General features: G+C 37.3%; 1 protein-coding gene across 1 annotated transcript in view; it reads right to left on the reverse strand.

Annotated features, from left to right (window-relative positions):
* Positions 1-164: 164 nt before the first annotated feature.
* LOC149795178 (uncharacterized) overlaps positions 165-22,940 on the reverse strand; it is a 28,222-nt gene continuing 5,446 nt past the window's right edge. Inside the window, exons 2-4 of the mRNA XM_089964902.1 lie at positions 11,166-11,282; positions 2,906-3,058; positions 165-700 (exon numbers count right to left, since the gene is read on the reverse strand). Coding sequence (XP_089821028.1) covers positions 459-700; positions 2,906-3,058; positions 11,166-11,282 — 512 coding nt within the window. The 3' untranslated portion in view covers positions 165-458. The remainder of the gene's footprint in view (positions 701-2,905; positions 3,059-11,165; positions 11,283-22,940) is intronic.

The raw sequence follows: 22,940 nt of genomic DNA on the forward strand, positions 1-22,940 counted from the left end.
CATTATTGCTATGGCTTTCACAATCAAAGTAGTGACCTTGACTGCAAGATCACCAGGTAGGGTCACAATGAATCAGCCAAGTTTCTCAATGATTCATCCAAAGTATGAAGAAAATCAATCATTGATTTTAGGAAAGACGCAAATAAAAAAACTCAACCAAAATGTTAATGGAAATTTTTTTATTACTGTGACACTGACTAAAAGGAAAAAATGTTGTTCAAGACATTGAATAAGCTTCATGAAGAGTCTTGCCATATATTATGAGAATCTGTCAAGAGGTTTAGGAAATACATATGCAAATAACAACTTAAATTCATGCCACTGCCAGAAACAGTTATGGCTTGCCTCACACTCAAGTGAGTTTGACAACAAATTAAAATTAAAAATCAAAAGTTTGTCATTCTGTGATTTTTCAATAATTCGTTTAGCTAACAATTCAATGCTCAATGGTTTAAATTCTATTTTATGAGAGATTCCTCCATTGAATTTTCTTCCATTTGTATGTTTTCAAATCTGGCCTGTAGCTTGATTTTTTGGAGAAGCATGGCGAAATATCCAACCAAAATGATGAGGGTGAAGAAACTGGACAATCCATATAAAACTAAGCTCCAAGGGGTCTGAATATTTGAGTACACCAGGTAATGTGCATGTACTGAACTCATACCAGTAGAAGTCACTGTCAATGAAAACTGCAGTGTGGCTATAATAAAAAAGAAAAGAAAAGAATTTTAATTGGTCATCTGACAAAATGTTTACCTAAATGTGTAAGCTGCTTTGTATTTTGATCTTTGACCTAAAAATCACTTGTAATATTCCTTGTGTCTTAAGTCCTTTTCCATGACTGCAAGAGAGAAAGCCAATTCTTTTTAATTTTTAAAAGCTGGTGCAACCTGGTCAAATGGGTGACAAGTGGTCATGCCTTATCTTTCATATATTTTGCTAAATTTCAAAAAATACCTGACAGCTAAACATGAATGATGAAGTGATATTTCACTGTAACAATGAAACCTTCCAAATAAATGCAAACATGAATAATGAAGTATCATAATTTCACTGTAACAATGAACCCTTCCAAATAAAAGTAAACATGAATAATGAAGTGATATTTCACTGTAACAATGAACGCTTCCAAATAAAAGTAAACATGAATAATGAAGTGATATTTCACTGTAACAATGAACCCTTCCAAATAAATGTAAACATGAATAATGAAGTATCATATTTCACTGTAACAATGAACCCTTCCAAATAAATGTAAACATGAATAATGAAGTGATATTTCACTGTAACAATGAACCCTTCCAAATAAATGTGAACACGAATAATGAAGTGATGTTTCAGTGTAACAATGAACCCTTCCAAATAAATGTAAACATGAATAATGAAGTGATATTTCACTGTAACAATGAACCCTTCCAAATAAATGTAAACATGAATAATGAAGTGATGTTTCAGTGTAACAATGAACCCTTCCAAATAAATGTAAACATGAATAATGAAGTGATGTTTCAGTGTAACAATGAACCCTTCCAAATACTGTAGCAATGAACCCTTTCAAAACAATGTAAACATAAATGATGAAGTAACATTTCACTGTAACAGTGAACCCTTCCAAATAAATATATATTTTATGAATGGGGATGACTTATTATTTCAATACAATTCTAGATCTGTGACTGCAGGTACACATATTCTAAAATGACTTTACACATAACAGGAAACTAAGCTAAGTCAAGGCAGGTAATACAGTCACAACAATCCAAGTTTAATGGTAAATTTGGAGTATTTTGTTGGAGTACATCTTACTGGAGAAACAGACTTGTAATCTACAGATAATATTCTCCAGAAAGCATGAAAAATGATACACTTTGAGTATTTTCTACACATTTGATCATTAATGGGTTACATGATGTCACAAAAGAGTGTATAACTGATGCTTCCTGTCAATATTTTACTACTTCCTTGTCAGTGGATTTATTTTACACAATTAAAGAATTTAAATAATTATCAGACCCACAAACTGAAGATTAAAAACATTTACATTTAAAAGAACTGTAGCATTAATATCTCTGTTGGTGCAGTGACAAGGGAGTCTGCCAATTCTTAATTTCAAAAGGTTTTGGGAAAATTTTTTAAGTAAATTTTTGAATGCTTAAGTTTTAGGACAAAGAAAACAAATGTTCTATGCTGAAAATAAATGCTAATTATGGTAAACTTTATCAGATATAGAGTGTTGTTCTCTATTCTCCCTACATATCACTGTTAGGTGAACTTAAGTCCTTACTGACTAACTGTTAACTACTGAGCAGTGGGTTTTCATACAATTCAAACACAGTCCCAATGCTATTTATATATGAATGTTTATTTGTGTTAAAAAGGGGAGAGTTTTGAGACTAGTTTCAATGAATTTTGAAGGGGCTCTTCCAAGGAGGTCACAACAAATCCTTGTGTTCTATTTAACCATCAAACTAAAATAGCTGTTTGAGGAAAATATGAATTTATATTTCCAACAAATCATTACTGCATCAGCCAACAGTGACAGTTACATTTCAATTGATGAAGTCAGAGAACAGTAAACAGACTGTATTTCAATGTGAAAAAAGTGAATAAAAGAAAATATTGACGTTACTTAACAATCTGATTAAAGTCACAGCTCCAAAGTCCCACATGGAGATCTCACAGACACCAATAAAAAAAGGTCATGTTCTGGTGACCTTCCCAGTCCATTTATTTTTAGCATACTATCAGATAAAGCATTATAAATTCATATGAGAAGAATTATCATCAGTAACAATATGTTCCAAATGACACATGTAAATTTAAAAACTTTGAAAGTTGTAATTGAACAGAACATGACTTCTTACTGGTATCCATCAGATCTCCACTTAAGATTTTGGCTACTTACAAGCCACAGCAAGAGAGACTGTCCCCACAGGGTAGAGGTACAATCGAGCCATACGATTCCAAATGGAGAATACATGAACAATGAGGACCATCAAACAAAACGCTATGGGTACCACAATTGTAACGAGAGTGCTGATCATTTGGAACATTTGCACTGCAAAAAAAGGTATTACAGTTAACAACTTTATACAAATATTTATTACATACAAGCAGAAGCTATTTGAGTTATGTTACTGCATTAATAATAAAAATGTATTACACTATTTTATTTCATTCCATATCATGTACTTCAGCTTCAAATATTTAACAGGTGTGCTTTAGCTTGTACGTTTTAACGTAATGAAGCATTTACATATTCATGCAAACCCTCCTGTATCCCCTAGTCTTATGTTGTCATGCAAATCATCCTGTGTCTCTAGTCTTATGTATTCATGCAAACCCTCCTGTATCCCCTAGTCTTATGTTGTCATGCAAATCATCCTGTGTCTCTGGTCTTATGTATTCATGCAAACCCTCCAGTATCCCTTAGTCTTATGCTGTCATGCAAATCATCCTGTGTCTCTAGTCTTATGTATTCATGCAAACCCTCCTGTATCCCCTAGTCTTAAGTTGTCATGCAAATCATCCTGTGTCTCTAGTCTTATGTATTATCCAAACCATCCTGTGTCCCCTAGTCTTATGTTGTCATGCAAATCATCCAATGTCCCCTAGCTTTATGTATGCATGCAAATCATCCCATGTCCCCTAGCTTTATGTATGCATGCAAACCATCCTGTGTCCCCTAGTCTTATATTGTCATGGAAATCATCCTGTGTCCCCTAGCTTTATGTATTCATGCAAACCAACCCGTGTCCCCATGTCTTGTGTTGTCATGCAAATCATCCCGTGTCCCCTAGTCTTATGTATTCATGCAAACCCTCCTGAGTCCCCTAGTCTTACATCTTCATGCAAATCATCCAGTGTTCCCATGTCTTATATTGTCATGCAGATCATCCAGTGTCCCCTAGCTTTATGTATTCATGCAAACTGTGCTGTGTCCCATAGTCTTACATATTCATGCAAACCATCCTGTGACTCTAGTCTTACATATTCATGCAAACCATCTTGTGTCCCCATGTCTTATGTTGTCATGCAACTCATCCCATGTCCCCTAGCTTTATGTATTCATGCAAACTGTGCTGTGGTCCATTGTCTTACATATTCATGGAAACCATCCTGTGTCCTTAGACTTAAATATTCATACAAACCATCTTGTGTCCCCTAGTCTTACGTTGTCATGCAAATCATCCCATGTCCCCTTGATTTATGTATTCATGCAAACTGTCCTGTGTGCCATAGTCTTACATATTCATACAAACCATCCTGTGTCCCCTACTCTCATATATTCATGCAAACCATCCTGTGTCCCATAGTCTCATGTTGTCATGCAAATCATGCCATGTCCCCATGCTTTATGTATTCATGCACACTGTCCTGTGTCCCATAGTCTTACGTATTTATGCAAACCATCCTGTGTCCCCTAGTCTTATGTTGTCATGCAAATCATCCAGTCTCCCCTAGCTTTATGTATTCATGCAAACTCTCCTGTGTCCCATAGTCTTACATATTTATGCAAACCATCCAGTGTCCCCTAGTCTTACGTATTCATGCAAATCATCCAGTGTCCCCTAGCTTTATGTATTCATGCAAACTGTCCTGTGTCCCATAGTCTTACATATTCATGGAAACCATCCTGTGTCTTACATATTCATGCAAATCATCCTGTGTCTCTAATTTTACATATTCACGCAAACCCACCTGTGTCCCATAGTCTTACATATTCAAGCAACCATCCTGTGTCGCTTTGTCTTACATATTCATGGAAACCATCTTGTGTCTCTAGTCTTACATACTTATGTAACCCTCCTGTGTCCCATAGTCTTACATATTCATGAAAACCATCTTCTGTCTCTAGCCTTACGTCTTCATGCAAACCATCCTGTGTATCTAGTCTTACATATTCATGCAAACCCTCCTGTGTCCAATAGTCTCAGGTATTCATGAAAACAATCCTGTGTCCCCTAGTCTTACATATTCATGGAAACCATCCTGTGTCTCTAGACTTACATATTCATGCAAACCATCCTGTGTCTCATAGTCTTATGTATTCATGCAAACCATCTTCTGTCTCTAGTCTTACACATTCATGCAAACCCACCGGTGTCCCATAGTCTTACATATTCATGAAAACCATCCTGTGTTCTCTAGTCTTACTTATTCAGGAAAACCATCCTGTGTCTCTAGTCTTACATATTAATGCAAACCCTCCTGTGTCTCATAGTGTTATGTATTCATGAAAACCATCCAGTGTCCCCTAGTCTTACATATTCATGGAAACCATCCTGTGTCTCTAGTCTTAAATATTCATGCAAACCATCCTGTGTCCCCTAGTCTTATTTATTCAGGAAAACCATCCTGTGTCCCCTAGCCTTATGTCTTCATACAAACCATCCTGTGTCTCTAGTCTTACATATTCATGCAACCCTCCTGTTTCCCAAAGTCTTACTTATTAATGAAAACCCTTCTGTGTCCCATATTCTAACATATTCATGCAACCATCCTGTGTCCCCTAGCCTTACGTCTTCATGCAAACCATCTTGTGTCTCTAGTCTTACACATTCATGCAAACCATCCTGTCTCCCCAAGTCTTATGTATTCATGCAAACCATCCTCTGTCCCATAGTCTTATGTATTCATGCAAACCATCCTGTCTCCCCAAGTCTTACATATTCATGCAAACCACCCTGTCTCCCCAAGTCTTATGTCTTCATGCAAAACATCATGTGTCCCATACTCTTATGTATAGCTTTATGCATTCATGCAAACTGTCCTGTGTCCGATAGTCTTACATATTCATTCAAACCATCCTGTGTCTAATAGTCTTATGTATTCATGCAAACCCACCTCTGTCCCATAGTCTTACATAGTCAAGCAACCATCCTGTGTCCCATAGTCTTATGTATTAATAAAAACCTTCCTGTGTCCCCTAGTCTTACTTATTCATGGAAACCATCTTGTGTCTCTAGTCTTACATATTCATGCAAAACCCACCTGTGTCCCATAGTCTTACATATTCATGCAAACCCTCCTGTGTCCCATAGTCTTAAGTATTCATAAAAACGTTCCTGTGTCCCCTAGTTTTACATGTTCAAGCAACCGTCCTGTGTCCCCTAGCCTTACGTCTTCACGCAAACCATCCTGTGTCTCTAGTCTTCCATATTTATGCAAACCATCCTGTGTCTCATAGTCTTATATATTCATGCAAACCATCTTCTGTCTCTAGTCTTACACATTCATGCAAATCCTCCTGTCTCCCATAGTCTTATATATTCATAAAAACCATCCTGTGTTCTCTAGTCTTACTTATTCAGGAAAACCATCCTGTGTCTCTAGTCTTACATATTAATACAAACACTCCTGTGTCTCATAGTCTTATGTATTTATGAAAACCATCCTGTGTCCCCTAGTCTTACATATTCATGGAAACCATCCTGTCTCTAGTCTTAAATATTCATGCAAACCATCGTGTCCCATAGTCTTCTTTATTCATGAAAACCATCTTGTGTCCCCTAGTCTTATAATGTCATGAAAACCATCCCATGTCCCCTAGCTTTATGTATTCAAGCAAACTGTCTTGTGTCCCATAGTCTTACATATTCAAACAAATCATCCTGTGTCCCCTAGTCTTACGTATTCATGCAAACCATCCTGTGTCCCCATGTCTTATGTTGTCATGCAAATCATCCCGTGTCCCCTAGCTTTATGTATTCATGCAAACTGTCCTGTGTCCCATAGTCTTACGTATTTATGCAAACCATCCTGTGTCCCCTAGTCTTATGCATTTATGCAAACCATCCTCTGTCCCCATGTCTTTTGTATTCATGCAAACCATCCTATGTCCCCTAGTCTTATGTTGTCATGCAAATCATCCAGTGTCCCCTAGCTTTATGTATTCATGCAAACTGTCCTGTGTCCCATAGTCTTACATATTCAAGCAACAATCCTGTGTCCCCTTGTCTTACATATTCATGGAAACCATCTGGTGTCTCTAGTCTTACATCTTCATGCAAAACCCACCTGTGTCCCATAGTCTTATGTATTCATGCAAACCATCTTGTGTCTCTAGTCTTACACATTCATGCAAACCCTCCTGTGTCCCATAATCTTACAAATTCATGAAAACCATCTTCTGTCTCTCGTCTTACATATTCATGCAAACCCACCTGTGTCCCATAGTCTTACATATTCATGAAAACAATCCTGTGCTCTCTAGTCTTACTTATTGAGGAAAACCATCCTGTGTCTGTAATCTTACATATTCATGCAAACCCACCGGTGTCCCATAGTCTTACATATTTATGAAAACCATCCTGTGCTCTATAGTCTTACTTATTCAGGAAAACCATCCTGTGTCTCTAGTCTTGCATATTCATGCAAACCCTCCTGTGTCTCATAGTCATATGCATTCATGAAAACCATCCTGTGTCCCCTAGTCTTATTTATTCATGAAAACCATCCAGTGTCCCCTAGCCTTTTGTCTTCATACAAACCATCCTGTGTCTCTAGTCTTACATATTCATGCAACCCTCCTGTGTCCCAAAGTCTTACTTATTCATGAAAACCATCCTGTGTCCCCTAGTTTTACATATTCATGCAACCCTCCTGTGTCCCAAAGTCTTACATATTCATGCAAACCATCCTCTGTTCCCTAGTCTTATTTATTCATGAAAACCAATCAGTGTCCCCTAGCCTTATGTCTTCATGCAAACCATCCTGTGTCTCTAGTCTTACACATTCATGCAAAACTCCTTTGTGTCCTCTAGTCTTATGTTGGCATGCAAATCATCCCATGTCCCCTAGCTTTATGTATTCATGCAAACCATGCTCTGTCCCATAGTCTTACATATTCATGCAAAACTCCTGTGTCCCATAGTCTTATATATTCATGCAAACCATCCTATGTCCCCTAGTCTTATGTATTCATGCAAACCATCCTATGTCCCCCTAGTCTTACGTATTCATGCAAACCATCCTATGTCCCCCTAGTCTTATGTATTCATGCAAACCATCCTATGTCCCCTAGTCTTATATTGTCATGCAAATCATACAGTGTCCCATAGTCTTATGTATTCATGCAAACCATCCTGTGTCCCCTAGTCTTACATATTTATGCAAATCATCCCGTGTCCCCTAGCTTTATGTATTCATGCAAACTGTCCTGTATCCCATAGTCTTACATGTTCATGGAAACCATCCTGTGTCTCTAGTCTTACATATTCATGCAAACCCACCTGTATCCCATAGTCTTACATATTCAAGCAACCATCCTGTGTCCCCTTGTCTTACATATTCATGGAAAGCATCTTGTGTCTCCAGTCTTACATATTCATGCAAAACCCACCTGTGTCCCATAGTCTTACACATTCATGCAAACCCTCCTGTGTCCCATAGTCTTATGTATTCATAAAAACCTTCCTGTCTCACCTAGTTTTACATTTTCATGGAAACCATCTTCTGTCTCTAGTCTTACATATTCATGCAAACCCACCTGTGTCCCATAGTCTTACTTATTCAGGAAAACCATCATGTGTCTCTAGTCTTATATATTCATGCAAATACTCCTGTGTCTCATAGTCTTATGTATTCATGAAAACCAACCTGTGTCCCCTAGTCTTACATATTCATGGAAACCATCCTGTGTCTCATAGTCTTACATATTCATGCAACCATCCTGTGTCCCCATGCCTTAAGTCTTCATGTAAACTATCCTGTGTCTCTAGTCTTACATATTCATGCCAACCTTCCTGTGTCCCATAGTCTTATGTATTCATGCAAACCATTCTGTCTCCCCAAGTCTTACATATTCATGCAAACCTTCCTGTGTCCCATAGTCTTACATATTAATGCAAACCATCCTGTGTCCCACTGTCTTATGTCTTCATGCAAACCGTCTGTGTCCCACTGTCTTATGTATTCATGCAAACCATCCTGTCTCCCCAAGTCTTATTCATTCATACAAACCATCCTTTGTCCCATAGTCTTATGTATTCATGCAAACCATCCTGTCTCCCCAAATCTTACATATTCAGGCAAACCACCCTGTCTCCCGAAGTCTTACATCTTCATGCAACACATCTTGGGTCCCATAATCTTACATATTCATGCAAACCATCCTGTGTCCCACTGTCTTATGTATTCATGCAAACTGTCTGTGTCCCACCATCTTATGTATTCATGCAAACCATCCTTTGTCTCCAAGTCTTACGTATTCATGCAAACCATCCTGTCTCCAAGTCTTATGTATTCATGCAAACCATCCTGTCTCCCCAAGTCTTATTCATTCATACAAACCATCCTTTGTCCCATAGTCTTATGTATTCATGCAAACCATCCTGTCTCCCCAAATCTTACATATTCAGGCAAACCACCCTGTCTCCCGAAGTCTTACATCTTCATGCAACACATCTTGGGTCCCATAATCTTACATATTCATGCAAACCATCCTGTGTCCCACTGTCTTATGTATTCATGCAAACTGTCTGTGTCCCACCATCTTATGTATTCATGCAAACCATCCTTTGTCTCCAAGTCTTACGTATTCATGCAAACCATCCTGTCTCCAAGTCTTATGTATTCATGCAAACCATCCTGTCTCCCCAAGTCTTATATATTCATGCAAACCGTCTGTGTCCCATAGTCTTATGTATTCATGCAAACCATCCTGTGTCCCCTAGTCTTACATATTCATTCAAAGCATCCTGTCTCCCCAAGTCTTATGTATTCATGCAAATCATCCTGTCTCCCCAAGTCTTATGTATTCATGCAAACCATCCTGTCTCCCCAAGTCATGTATTCATGCAAACCATAATGTCTCCCCAAATCTTACTGACATGATATGTAACAACTTACTTATCACCTTCACACAAAAAACAGTACTGTAGATGTGTGTTTGACATCTATCACACTATCTTAAAATATTTTTAACCAGGTTTTTAACTGCCTTAATAGGATTATGCAAATTTAAAATATGCAAATACATGTCAATACAGCATGATTGAGGGGATAAGTAACCTAAACACTCATTTTTAAATGAACAAATTATGCGCTTCCTCTTTAAAATATTATGCTTATAATGTAAGTGAAAATTAGTTAAATACATCTTACGGCCCCCAAGTGGCCAAATGGTCTAAAGTGCACCCCATTACAGATCATTGCCATCTCAATTCTGTCTGCGTGGGTTTGATCAGTCTCAGATTCCACCAATATAGGTATGTGAGAAAGCTTGCCAGTAGTTTCTCGTGGGTTGGTGGTTCTTTCTGGGGTTTTCTCAGGTTCTTCCTCCACCATTTATAATGGGCACCAGGTATAGCCTATCTTGTGCTGAAAAATGGCATTAAACCTACAAGAACAATAATACATCTAAAAGTTTTTGTGTTAATGCTTGACAAACTTTACAGTACACTACATGCATATGGTACACAAAATATTGGTAATATGATAACACAAGATAAAGATAAAACTAGCTGCTTGAATCACCTAATTAGGAACATACTTAGTTTCAAAGGAGTTAAGTTCAGGTCATAAAGTGACTCTTTTTTCGCACACATAAATAGGCTTATTTTCATTATAAAAATGCCAGAAAGGTCCTTATGTGCTTATCTTGTACATACTGTCTGTACTTGCTTATAAGTTTATACAACTACAAACTTCACTGATCCCAATCTGCCATCACATAATGCACAGGCAGATCTGAATCAAAGCATTTGTTAGGAACAATCTGTAGAATAAATCAAATTGACCCAATCTGCTGGCACATTATGCAGTTGCAAAACACAGTCTATATTGTTATCAGCTGATGTTGACTTTTAAGTGAGTATATATGGCATGCCAATTCTCACATAATTATGTGAGAATTATCCACATTTTACAACATGTACATATGTGCTAATGAGCATTAAGATCCTTGACATTTTAAATGTTTCCATAAACTAAAATATAAATAATGATATGTAAATATAGCTTCAAATCAGTGAAAATAAATATTTCATATTAAATGATCATTGGTCTCTTTCAGATTTATTTCAATGCAGACTTTTGAATTCTCCTGTCAGCTTGCAGTAAATTTAGACTGCAGGCCAGAATAGAAAGACTTAGAGGTAAATGCATCTCCACCTTAGCTACATGTATATAGACTGGACAAACAGACAAAAAGACAGACTCACTGCTGAAGATCCATTCTGTAAAGTATGTGTCTTGTCGTGTTGACATAAGGTTCTCCAGTACTGTGTGGGATGTACAGGTGCCATTACCTTTATGACAAGTTGTCTGCATTATAGGCCCTTTAAAACAATTTAAAAAATATATCCATCAATTAGAAATCAGTTTACATTAGGCAGTGTGTGTTCTAACAATTTAAATGCATCCTCACCCCTCTTCAAGTCTCAGAAACATGTAAGGTTTTACTGAGAATGTTACCATACCTAAATATTTAAATAGGACAATTTGATACAGAAGGCTTCATGAGTTTCTTGTCTATATTGGTTACTGAAACCAAGTGCCCATCAACTAAATAACAATGTTGGTTTTATGACCCAGTGACTGACGACAGTTACCCCAGGCCTGGTACTCGCTGTTTTTCATGGTTACCCATGACTATAGAAAACTCAATGTTAATATGACCTTCTGATATAGTTTCTCATATAGTATCTATAACAAAATTTCCATGATACTAATGATGCCATACAGCAAGTGTGACTGTTCAATTCATCAAAAGTTACAATAACAAGATGGTCATCATGAGCACCATGACCGTCCTGAATGTCAGATCTGCATCATTTCCATTTAGACCCAAATTCACACAGATAATAAGTCTTTTAATGAAAACCCTGTGTTGATGTGACAACCCATTCAAGAGAAACAGCTACAAGATTTTATGATGACCACCGATGAGGCAGCCATAGTGGATGTCAGAATGGTACTTTTTGTTCAGGATCAACTAGACATCACAAAAATTCATTAAACTGAAAACCCTATGTTGATATGATAGTTCATTCAGGAGTATAATTGATACAAATTTCAATAGACCACCAGAGCAGCCATAAATGATGTTCAAAAGGGCACCATTTTCATTTAGGATGAACCATACCTTGGCATGAATGTATTTATGAAGTTTCTCAGCAATACTCCCAGTAGCAAGAAGTAACACAAAAAAATAGGAGCTGCTTGATGCTAGACAAAGATGCCAAACAAATATTCATAACAAAATTCTTCTGGTCTATACTCTGTATCACTGGTTCCCAAACTGTTTCGGGCCAATGCCCCTTTGGTTATCCTCAGTACCCCCCACCTTACCACTTAAAAAGCATTATTCAGCATTAGCGCCCCCATCAGTAATCCAATCACCGCCAATATCAGTACTTGTACCTTTCTCTCTGGCAGACATATCCAAATGGTAGTCAAACCTATGATATTGTATCTAGATATTACCCACTTATTTGTATGAAAAAGTAGCTGCTGCTAGGCATACATTCATGAATGGTTAGTGAGACAGCTCAGGGAACATTATCACAGATATAGCATCATTCCTTTTTACTCCACTCATCGTTTTGTTTTATGGAATATGGTCTTATGTATAGTTACATTTGTCCCTCTTTGAAACCATACATGTCTGGCTTTTAATCTTTATTATAATTTTTTTATATAACTGTCTTGTACAATGTACAAATGCTTAAGACAATAAAAGAACTGAGTTGAATTCTTGAAGGAAAAACAGTCCTGACTGTGGTGCACCCAATATTTCATCATAAAAAATAAGAGCATACCCATCACTTTTCTTGAGTGCATGTCCATCAATGGCTACATTGGCATGACATGTAGTAATGATCAAAGTCATTAAAGGCTATGTTGGCATTACATGTAGCAATGGTCAAAGTCATGAAAGGCTATGTTGGCATTACATGTAGCAATGGTCAAAGTCATGAAAGGCTATGTTGGCATTACATGTAGCAATGGTCAAAGTCATGAAAGGCTATGTTGGCATAACATGTAGCAATGGTCAAAGTCATTAAAGGCTATGTTGGCATTACATGTAGCAATGGTCAAAGTCATGAAAGGTTATGTTGGCATGACATGTAGCAATGGTCAAAGTCATTAAAGGCTATGTTGGCATGATGTGTAGCAATGGTCAAAGTCATTAAAGGCTATGTTGGCATGACATGTAAAAGTGATCACAGTCATTAAAGGCTATGTTGGCATGACATGTAGCAATGGTCAAAGTCATGAAAGGCTATGTTGGCATAACATGTAGTAATGGTCAAAGTCATTAAAGGCTATGTTGGCATGACATGTAAAAATGATCACAGTCATTAAAGGCTATGTTGGCATGACATGTAGCAATGGTCAGAGTCATTAAAGGCTATGTTGGCATGATGCGTAGCAATGGTCAAAGTCATTAAAGGCTATGATGGCATGACATGTAGCAATGGTCAAAGTCATTAAAGGCTATGTTGGCATGACATGTAGCAATGGTCAAAGTCATTAAAGGCTATGTTGGCATGACATGTAGCAATGGTCAAAGTCATTAAAGGCTATGTTGGCATGACATGTAGCAATGGTCAAAGTCATTAAAGGCTATGTTGGCATGACATGTAGCAATGGTCAGAGTTATTAAAGGCTATGTTGGCTTGATGTGTAGTAATGGTCAAAGTCAATAAAGGCTACATTGGCATGACATGTAGCAATGGTCAAAGTCAATAAAGGCTATATTGGCATGACATGTAGCAATGGTCAAGTCATTAAAGGCTTTGTTGGCCTGACATGTAGCAATGGTCAAAATTATTAAAGGCTATGTTGTCTGACACTGCAAAGACTCTGATGTCTGCTAGTGCAACATTTTTGAGGTTGAATGCATACCTATGGTGATGGCAATTTATTTTGAGGTTGAATGCATACCTATGGTGATGACAATTTATTTTGAGGTTGAATGCATATCTATGGTGATGACAATTTATTTTGAGGTTGAATGCATGCCTATGGTGATGACAATTTATTTTGAGGTTGAATGCATACCTATGGTGATGACAATTTATTCTGAGGTTGAATGCATACCTATGGTGATGACAATTTATTTTGAGGTTGAATGCATACCTATGGTGATGACAATTTATTTTGAGGTTGAATGCATACCTATGGTGATGACAATTTATTTTGAGGTTGAATGCATGCCTATGGTGACAATTTATTTGGTATTCAATTCTTGACTAAGAGACTAAATTTCTGCACATGCACAATTTGAACTTTAATCAATTAACTGCCAATTTGAAAATTAAAATAATTCAGAAAATAATGGGAATTATTATAATAAATAAATTTAGATAATTAGTGAAAACTAAAAGTTAAATGGGATCAAGATCTAGAAAAGAAAATTCCATAATGCAACTCATTTCAACATGTAAATATGAGTGTCCAAGGACAAGAAATACTGGCTGACCATGTCTGATTTAGGCCAAATTACTGGCTGCTACAGATCAAAAGCCAGGCTGATTCATACCTTTTTAAATGAAAGAAAAATAATACAACACAACACATTAGTAGTTATAATATGGAAGAAAAATAATAAAACAAAACACATAAGTAGTTATAATATGGATGAAAAATAATAAAACAAAACACAACAGTAGTTTTAATATCAAAGAAAAATAATAAAACAAAACACATTAGTAGTTATAATATGAAAGAAAAATAATAAAAACAAAACACATTAGTAGTTATAATATGGAAGAAAAATAATAAAACAAAACACATTAGTAGTTATAATATGAGAAAAATAATAAAACAAAACACATTAGTAGTTATAATACGGAAGAAAAATAATAAAACAAAACACATAAGTAGTTATAATACGAAGAAAAATAATAAAACAAAACACATTAGTAGTTATAATACGGAAGAAAAATAATAAAACAAAGCACATTAGTAGTTATAATATGGAAGAAAAATAATAAAACAAAACACAGTAGTAGTTTTAATATGGAAGGTTTTTTCTGCTCTTAAATTTACTTAGGAGGATAGTCCTTCATGAATTGATAGTCGAAATCACAACAAAACAGATTCAAACTATCAAACTTAGATTTTTAAAAACAAAGTAAACTAACTTTCTAATGTATACAACTAGAAAAGATCAAGTAATTCTTTGAATTTACATCTTTGAAAAATATGTTAAAACATTTGGTAAGTCAGGCCAGCATTCAACACTATGCAACAGTAATGTATATGAAATAACTCATGGCTTTTATTGATTTCTCATCAAAAGTCATGTTTTGTTCCCATTATACAGTATTTGCTATAAACATTATGGTGCACCTAGCACTAGAACACTACAAGCCCTCAGGACTGCCAGGAACAACGCTCAGAAGACTGCCTGCCACTGTGCCAACACCTACTGGCTGAACCTTTGCACCAGTATACAGACAGCTGCCAACACCAGGGATGCAAGAGGACAAAGTACCCAACAAAGAAGTTCTATAACATGCCAACATGAACAGCATGTTCTCCATCCTCAGTGAGAGGCACCTTTGCTGGCTCGGCCATGTCAAGAGAATGGACCCAGGCTGCATTCCCAAGGACCTGTTATATGGGGAAATAGCAGAAGGTGCATGACGAACTGGACGACCACATCTGCACTACAAAGATATTTGCATGAAGGACATTAAGATAACCAACATCAATGTCAATGACTGGGAGAGCTGTGCTAACAACTGTTCCACCTGGCACCTAGCTGTCAGACAGGGCATTCAAAAAGCCAAGGAAGAGAGAATCATAAAGCAAGCTGAAAAGACAGCTAGAAAGAAGGAGAAACAAAAGCTTACTCTGGAGCTACACCATCGTCTCCCATAGACAGACGATGCCAAGAAGAAGAGGAAAGAAATGATGATGATATGTTTCCTCATACTCCTCTTAATGAGCTTTCATCCAGACAACTCCTTGTCATATAGATCATATAGCATGTCACCCATTTTGATGCAACTCATTGAAGTTCTGTTTTTTTTCTTTCTGTGACACTATTGTAAATATGCTCTGGAAAAAATACTATTTTACAGAGCAACATCAGCAGCACATAGAAAACTCAGATTTATTGTAAAAAGTACATTGCAAAAATTTGTCATTCATAAAGTTTTTCTTATATTTTTATAATCTTCATTTTGAAACAGACTATGTTGCAAATAATCAAACTGGGAAAAATATATTCGTATTATGATAAAAATGTTTACTTATGATTTTAAAAAATACATATAGTGTATGATTCTTTTTCAATATTTAACTGGCATTGTTAATGTATAGAACCTCAATCTTTGAATATACTGGGGGCTTTTAAACTTTAAAACTGGTCTGCATCCTTTGTAAGCTATGTCTCTAAAAGTGCAAATAATCAGAGACAGAAGACAATGTTACTAGAAACCGTTTTATTTTCATTTATTGTCATTCTTACCATTATGAAACCAATTTATAAATAATCAATTGCTTAAATAAGTTAAATATCAAGATTCTCTAACAAAACTGATTGAAAATGTATTATTAAATTAAAAGTTTTTATCTATCAGATAAAAAAATCACAAAATTGTTAGAACTAAGAATTATTATAGAGGATGTTGTTTTAGTTATGAAATATAACATACAATTATGTTTCATGTAAATTTCCACAAATTATAATAACAAAAGAAGCACCTCAGAATATCATTAATGACAGATCTATATAAAACTTTATAATATTACACCCCATTCTAAACAGTGTTACTGATGCAGTTATCAGCTGTGAGAAATGTGGCTAACACATGTTGAGTAGCAGACAGGGCTTGGTCCTTTCAACCCCAACACATTTTCAACCTCAAGGACAATTCAACCCCGTTTTAATTTAGTGTGTTTATGTGTGGATCATATAATAGTGCAACATGGTCAATGACCTTTTTGTTCAAGAGACAAGATCAGTTGACTATAATGAAGACAACTGGGTCAGCAGTTCAAATGTTACACACAACAAAGTGCAAATGTGCAGATGTGTCACTATACACTTATTGGGAGGATTTAAACTGGTGCTAAACATCAACAATGTCAATGTTTAAAGAACAAGTATTACAACTATATGGTCTTAAAATAAGTAATAGAAAAGAGCGAGGAGCAACAAGCTTTGCATAATTCAACAAAATACAAAGTGCAAATGTGAAAACAAGGAGCTTACAGTATTGTGAATTAAACCTCAAGTAATCACAGAATTACAGACACAATTCCTAATAATTAAAGCTCTGAACAAGCTTTAGTGAAAATCCAAATTAAATCCAACACTGAAATTGTTTATGTGCCTGTGGTAACCAGTGTCATAGTGATGTACCAGTAGTTTTTTGTTGGATCACAATAATATGATCCAAGAATATATCCTTTTAAACTTCAGTATAAATTCAAGTTTCTATTTCCAAGAATGTTATTTTTGAAGAGCACTTTGTACTTCCTGAGAAGAATCACTTGATTTAAATAATCTAAATAAATAAATTCCAGCCCAAATGAACTTCTGAACACAGCAATAATAAAATTGATACTGCTAAGGTTTTAAAGTAAAAATGAATAAATTTTCCAGTAACAAGATCATATCGTTCTCTACCTGACCTCAGGTAACAATTAGCATTTTCTAAAAGAAAAACACAAACTATTACTTAATTAAAAATAACCTTTGAGAAACTTATGTTTACAAAATAAAAATCTTAGTCATAATTATAAAGTCTGTAACTGTTACTAAAATTATAATATAGGATGTGGAACATATCTGATGGGGCAGGTATATTTATAATGGAATTTCAATAACCTAGACACAGATCAAAAAAATATTTACTTCTATTAATAATGATCCTAATATTAAACCTATATACATATATAAATATTGTAGCTATGTAATAGTTTGCACAGGATAGAAATGAAATCAATGATTTAGGTCAAGTAGAAAATGAACTTGATTTTGGACAAGGTCAAGTCCAACATGCAACATCTCATTAACAATTGTATAAAATGAAACTTTTTAAAAAATAACAAAAATTAACAAAACATTGCAAATTAAATATACATAACACAAGTAAATTCATTTATAATATATAATTAAAAAATGCGAAAATATGTTGCAGATCTTGTACTGTAGGAACTATCACTCTTTTTAACAAATCAATATAACTGTTAAAAATATATAGTAGCTATAGTATATAAGGTGTAAGAAACAGAAAGGTATTTAAACGACTTGTGTCATTCACCCCTTGTTAAGGTACATTTAGCGTGACTCAGTATTATACCAAATAATGTCCCATCGAAATGTCACAAAAAAACTTTATTTAATAAAAATTAATCCAAATTTTACACTCAAGTATATCAAACAACTATATTAAAGTTTAAGTTAACAAAAATTATTTAGTGAAAATTCTGGCTCTTTTATACAAATGTATGGTGTGTGTGGTACTTTTGATTTTAATACCTTTTTCTTTCCATTCAAATTTGCATGTATTCATTAACTTAATAAAGTGACTTTAATTATAATTAACTGTTGACATTAAAGGTACCAACAGGTACCTTTACACAGGTATCCTCCTGTTGATAATAACCAGGGTAATAAAAATGAACAACCGGGTATCTCTTTAAAAAAAAGTATCCGAGTTTAGATGGAGACAGTGAATATGGATTACAGTTCGAGTTTCGTGTCATGTGCGCATGTATTCATCATCACAGGGGCTCGTATCGTTGCTTAGGATAATCTGACCATAATTCCGACTAGTGAGGTCGTTGACACGACATCAACAGCTACATTATTAAAGCCAAGTACAGGAAGCAGTCAATCGGGTTTCTTGCAACAAGTACCATTTTCTTTTAAAACCCATATAATTTAAATTCTTATTACTGAAACATGATTTTATTATGACTATACACGCAGGGGTAAATCCAACAGTGTTGTGCATTATTTCGACCTCTGACATGTGTAACTCCGACAACCATGGCGAAATACACTATTGTGCAACTTCGACTGTTAAAACGTGTGATATTTTTTACATCTCACAAGGATAAAACGTAGGATATGGAAAGCATATTTCTAGAAGGATGATTCAGGTCATGTTTCGGAGTGTGATAAAGACGCGTTAACCTGATTTGTGCTTGATGTACTTTCATCAAGCCAAGAAGAACAACAATGTCAGCCTGCATCTCTTCCTAAAAATGTGTGTATATATGTAAACCAGTATGGACAGAGAGACAGACAGACAGAGAGACAGGCAGACAGACAGAGAGAGACAGAGATAGAGAGGAATTAAATAATTAGATCCATAACTACAAGCAAAAGACATAAATTTTCACAGCACTGTCCCTCCAAGATATTGATCCGAGAATGTATGAGAACGTGTTGTTGCCAGTACCTTAATTTAATAGGAATACAATTTAAACATTCCTCAAGTACATAGTATTACTGAAAACTAATTTATTTCTAATTTTCTTTCTTGTTCCCCGCCTTATTTCCCAATCCTCTCCATCTTTTCCACAGTTTTTCTCTTCCTCTCCTCCTTTCCTTCTGCTTTATTTGACTTTAAAATTTCAGCATTTCTCCTTTCATAATTTCATCGGATGTCAAACGTTTATGACATGTTAATGCTCAAGAATAAAATTTCCCCTGGGATGCTTCGGAAAATATTTTCTTGTCATACATGTACTATATAATAATACAAGGGATGACACTTCTCTGCTTTCCTGCACGAGCTATTTAAGAATCAACGCCGAGATTTCAAGCTAGATTTCGCGTAGCATGATAAATTTGGTACCGATGCTTAACTCATGCATTCGACTCTGTATGTCTGTCAAAGTCTGGCTTGCTATCATACCTTTAATAAATGGCAGACAATTTTCCCACGCTATCCCACAATATTGCAATGATCACGCAGACTTAATATGCAAGTGCAACTCACTGATTGGAAAACTGCCCTCTCAATGGCCAATAGAGAATGACGTACTAAACCTATTTACAACTTATTTTGTATTATCATAGAAAATATATGGTTCCAAGGGTTGTTATAGCTACTCCCATGTTGGGCTCTATTGCCACAGCAGACGCTGCACAACCATCAACTGGGACATCTCTCATGGGCACACTTTGATCGTCTTTAGTGTGTAACGGAAGCTAACACACACACACACAGTACATATACGATTGTCACGTTTGCCTGCCCGCCATTACGTAAGTCAGGAACAAAGGAATGGGTTAGCGCAATGAGTATGTCGACCCTGCACTGTTATGGCGATTTTGTTGTACAAGAACCCCCCGTTAAGTGTTAACACTCGCATATAGTTGTTAGAAGCTTTGTTCTGAGAACAAGGGACCCTCAACGCTATTGTAAATCTCCCCGCTTTGACAGATGGCCTGAGGCTCGTCTGTTAACTGCAACGACTGGGGGTAGAATTGATATCCAATCAGAACTGAGGAAGGGTGGGGCCATCAATTCGAACCAGAACTTAACAGTCAGTCGGACTGATAACGAATTAGTGATTTGTAAGCCGTCGTACTGGTAAAGCAGAATATACACACTCCGAGGGAGCCACTCGTGATTTGGCGGGAAAACTCTTAGTACATTCTAAGGACAGAAAGCTTCGTAAAGGAAGGCTCTATCACTAATTTCACTTCCTACGAAAACGAGCCTGGGTGGGAATTCCACAATAATTCAAATAAATTTGGGAGCACCCCACCCCAACGAATAACAGTGAGTCACATAGAACTTCACAGTGGGGGCTCGTCCTGGATATGAATTAGACATAAATATTATTTTACTACCTAAAGTTATTTGTTAGGAGTATTAGTGAACAGTGTGAAATAGTTGTGAGATATTTTCCATCCTGTGTATATTTAATTTTATGATTTTCTCATCTTGTGTTTGTTATATTTGATATTTGCATGTTTGGTAGATCTTTAATTACTTGCAGTAATTGTGAAGCAAATATCGAGCAAATATCTTACTTTAACGAAATTAGTTGCTGTCGACAGGTAAGTATTTGGCTGGGAACTTGTAATATCTGGCCACTGTTAGTAAGGTCGAGACAAGGTATCACTTTCTATTAGTATAACAATATGGCTACAGAAAGACAGATGATTAAAGAGTACTGTGCCATGGGTACGGAAAATCTCGGCTACGTGGGCGATCGCCTGGCGGCGTTCGTTGAAGAACGCATAAAAGAATTTAAGGCAGAAAGAGCAGCGGACAGAGAGCGGGAGCTGGCCAGGATAGCAGCGGACAGAGCTAGAGCTGGCCAAGATAACAGCGGACAAAGAAACAAAGAAAGAGCTGGAGCTGGCCCGGATATCAGCGGCCACAAAAGAACGAGAGATCGCTCACACTCTCGAAATGGAGAAGGTCAGGTTAGCGGCTAGGGACACCGATAGGGACGACGCCAGTACGAGTTCTGGAGCGACCGGACGACCTTTCATCGACCACCGAATGGTCCAGATAAGTATGCCACGGTTCAACGATAAGGAAGAATCTATCGACGATTTTCTCGTGCAGTTTGAGAAACTCGCTCACGCTTTTAAAATTCCTGAGCAACATTGGGAAATTAATGTCTCAGCTTTTTTGCAAGGTGCAGCTCGTGAAGTCTACCACGGCTTAGCTGCAGACGATGCTGACGACTATAATGTGCTCAAGAAGGCCCTTCTTTGCCATTATCGGCTGACCGCCGAAACGTACCGTAAACTTTTTTGGGACTCGACGAAAAAGGCAACGGTGACCCACTCTCAATTCCACAACCGTGTTTGTGGGTTATTTGAGAAGTGGATGAAGATGGCCGAAGTCGAACGATCGTACGACGGGCTACGCGAGGTTATACTCAAGGAACATGTCCTGAGTACTTACCGTCGTGAGTTGACAGTCTTTCTAGCAGAGAGAGAGCACCGGACGCTCGAAGAGATCGCTAGCATGGCGGAGCGATACAAGCAGGCACACTCGAAGAGTGGAGGTTCCGGGGGTGCGGACCGACCCCGACCCACTGAGTCACGCCGTGTGGTTGAGGTAGAGCCGGCTGTCCGTAACCGTCAGGGCGACGGGAGGGGGATCTACAGGTAAGGATGCCAACCATAGACCTGGACAGGCCTCACCCACGAAAGCGGGACTTGCAGGTCGGCGAGGGCCGCCGACGTGTTACAACTGCAAGCGCCCGGGGCATATTGCCAGGGACTGTCCCAAGGGCAGGCAGACCCAGGTGAATGTCGTAGCTAGGAAGGAGTGCGAGCCGGAGGCGAGCTGTAACCCAGCAAACCTTGCGTTCGCTACTGTCAACGGAGAAGGTGCCACCATCTTGTATGACACTGGGTGTAGCGTTCCAGCCCTTGTCAACAAGAAATATGTGAAGCCCGAGGATCACACAGGGGAGGTAATCGAAGTTCAGTACGCGAACAGCGTGCATGACTCATTGCCAGTGGCTGTCATTGACCTCGATTCACCATACGTGAAGGGGAAAATTGAAGCTGCGTGCTTGGATGGTCTACTAAATGACGTAATTCTGGGATGTCGTTATGTGTTGCCACAACCGAACCCCGAAACGTGTACAGCGATGCCGGTGAGTGCTGTGGAAACCAGGTCCAAGAGTCGTCAGACGAAGGTGATGCCGATAGAAATTACGTCGACACCGGTCAGTAACGTTCTTCCGGCCGAATTGAGGAAGCTGCAGCAGGAGGACGCAACTCTGGCGCGGTTGCACAAATACGCTGCAGAAGGAACGGAGAAACTCCGAATGGCGCGGTGAAGTTTGAGTACAAGAAGGGGATCTTGTATCGCTACGCCAGGAATGTCCGCGAACACTTTAAGCAAGTCGTCGTGCCGAAAGAGAAGCGAGGTAAAGTGTTGAAACTAGCGTACGAGAGTCTCATGGGTGGACACATGGGAATTGCCAAGACGCGTGACCGTCTTGTCAAAGAATTCTACTGGCAAGGGGGCCAGAAGACG

This window comes from Sinohyriopsis cumingii, chromosome 7 (genome assembly GCF_028554795.1).
Source record: "Sinohyriopsis cumingii isolate HCF-2022 chromosome 7, ASM2855479v2, whole genome shotgun sequence".
In the NCBI taxonomy this organism is placed as follows: Eukaryota; Metazoa; Mollusca; class Bivalvia; order Unionida; family Unionidae; genus Sinohyriopsis; species Sinohyriopsis cumingii.